This window comes from Aplysia californica, unplaced genomic scaffold (assembly GCF_000002075.1).
Source record: "Aplysia californica isolate F4 #8 unplaced genomic scaffold, AplCal3.0 scaffold01065, whole genome shotgun sequence".
In the NCBI taxonomy this organism is placed as follows: domain Eukaryota; kingdom Metazoa; phylum Mollusca; class Gastropoda; order Aplysiida; family Aplysiidae; genus Aplysia; species Aplysia californica.
Window position 1 is genome coordinate 11,651 of NW_004798335.1, and position 1,418 is coordinate 13,068.

Sequence of the window (1,418 nt, forward strand, 5' to 3'; positions counted from 1 at the left end):
TCTCTCTCTCTCTCTCTCTCTCTCTCTCTCTCTCTCTCTCTCTCTCTCTCTCTCTCTCTCTCTCTCTCTCTCTTTCTGACTGTACACACATGTGCACACACATACACATGCTCACACACACACACACACACACACAGTCATACATTTGTCTCTATTAAAGGCTTTTAAATGACAATACAAAGCCTGTATATATATATGTGAAAGGACCTTTTCAATTGTTAATCTGCTATTTATGAATGCAGAAGTAGTTTATTGCATAACAGGGGAGATGTCAAGTTTGGTCAGAGACATCATAGGAATTTTTTAAAATTATGTAGCCTATGTAACTTCTCATTTCTCAAGAACAATGACCAGATCATAAAATGTGTTGATGACTACCATAGGATATTATCTCAACAATACTAATGTCTTCTCCTTTCTTCATGTCGTATTCCTCAGGGTGATTCTGGACCTGCTGGTTTGCCTGGTCTGCCTGGCTTTGAAGGTCCCGGAGGTCTTCCTGGTGACAAGGGACAAAAGGGTGAACCTGCCACTGGAAACAAAGGAATTAAGGTTTGTTCCCCACCCCCATTGGTTATTTTCTTTACTTTTTCATCCTCTGTTACCGTTAAGTGTCGAGAATGAAAAAGTAAAGTAAGTAGCTTTTCCTCTTGGTTACTGACATTGAACTGGGGGCTCCATATGTTTTATAATGGAATAATGTCAAGAAGGTAGCCCAGGATAGGAAGAAATGGGAAGTGTTTGTCTGTGGCCTCTACCCTCTTCTAGGATGAGATGTAGTTCTTCATTATTGCTTTTGTTCAAACGTTTATATTTTTAGCATTACCTTATATACACTGATAATACCAGTTCCGTTCCCTGCACATGCTGAGGTAGTAGCTATGCAATTTACTGGAAATTCAGGATTATAACTTGTTTTTAGATTAATTATCTTGTCATCTCTTGTTAACCCTTTAATTCGTTCAATGTTCAGGATTGTGTCCGTTCTGTGTTTACTGTTTACTATTATAATTATAATTATTACATTATTTTTATCATAATTGTTTTGATTTTATCATAATAATTATTATTATCGTTTTGCTATTGTTATTAAATCAATGTTCACTTTTTCATGATTTCTTGCTCCTCAGGGTGATCGTGGTGACGATGGACTGCCTGGACTTCCTGTGAGTATCTAAGAGCTGTCTCGGATTTGTGAAATATTCGCATAACATTTCTGTCAAAGACACATACAGTGGAGTCCTATAAACTGAATGAACACATCCAAAAACAACGGTAAACCGAAAAAAAATCAAATCCTCAAATTTTTTTTCTTCTATTTGAGCAACCTCTCTAAAGGGAAAACCCTGCTAGATCACAGATCTCTCTCTCTCTCTCTCTCTCTCTCTCTGTCTCTCTCTCTCTCTCTCTCTCTCTCT

At 37.4% G+C, this 1,418-nt stretch overlaps 1 protein-coding gene across 1 annotated transcript in view; it reads left to right on the plus strand.

The window, feature by feature from the left end:
- The window catches only part of LOC101846546 (collagen alpha-2(IV) chain), a gene marked incomplete at its 5' end in the record, with an annotated part of 40,735 nt that overhangs the window by 7,549 nt on the left and 31,768 nt on the right, over positions 1 to 1,418 (plus strand). Inside the window, 2 exons of the mRNA XM_013089855.2 lie at positions 439 to 552; positions 1,131 to 1,166. Of these exons, the coding sequence (XP_012945309.2) occupies positions 439 to 552; positions 1,131 to 1,166 (150 nt within the window). The remainder of the gene's footprint in view (positions 1 to 438; positions 553 to 1,130; positions 1,167 to 1,418) is intronic.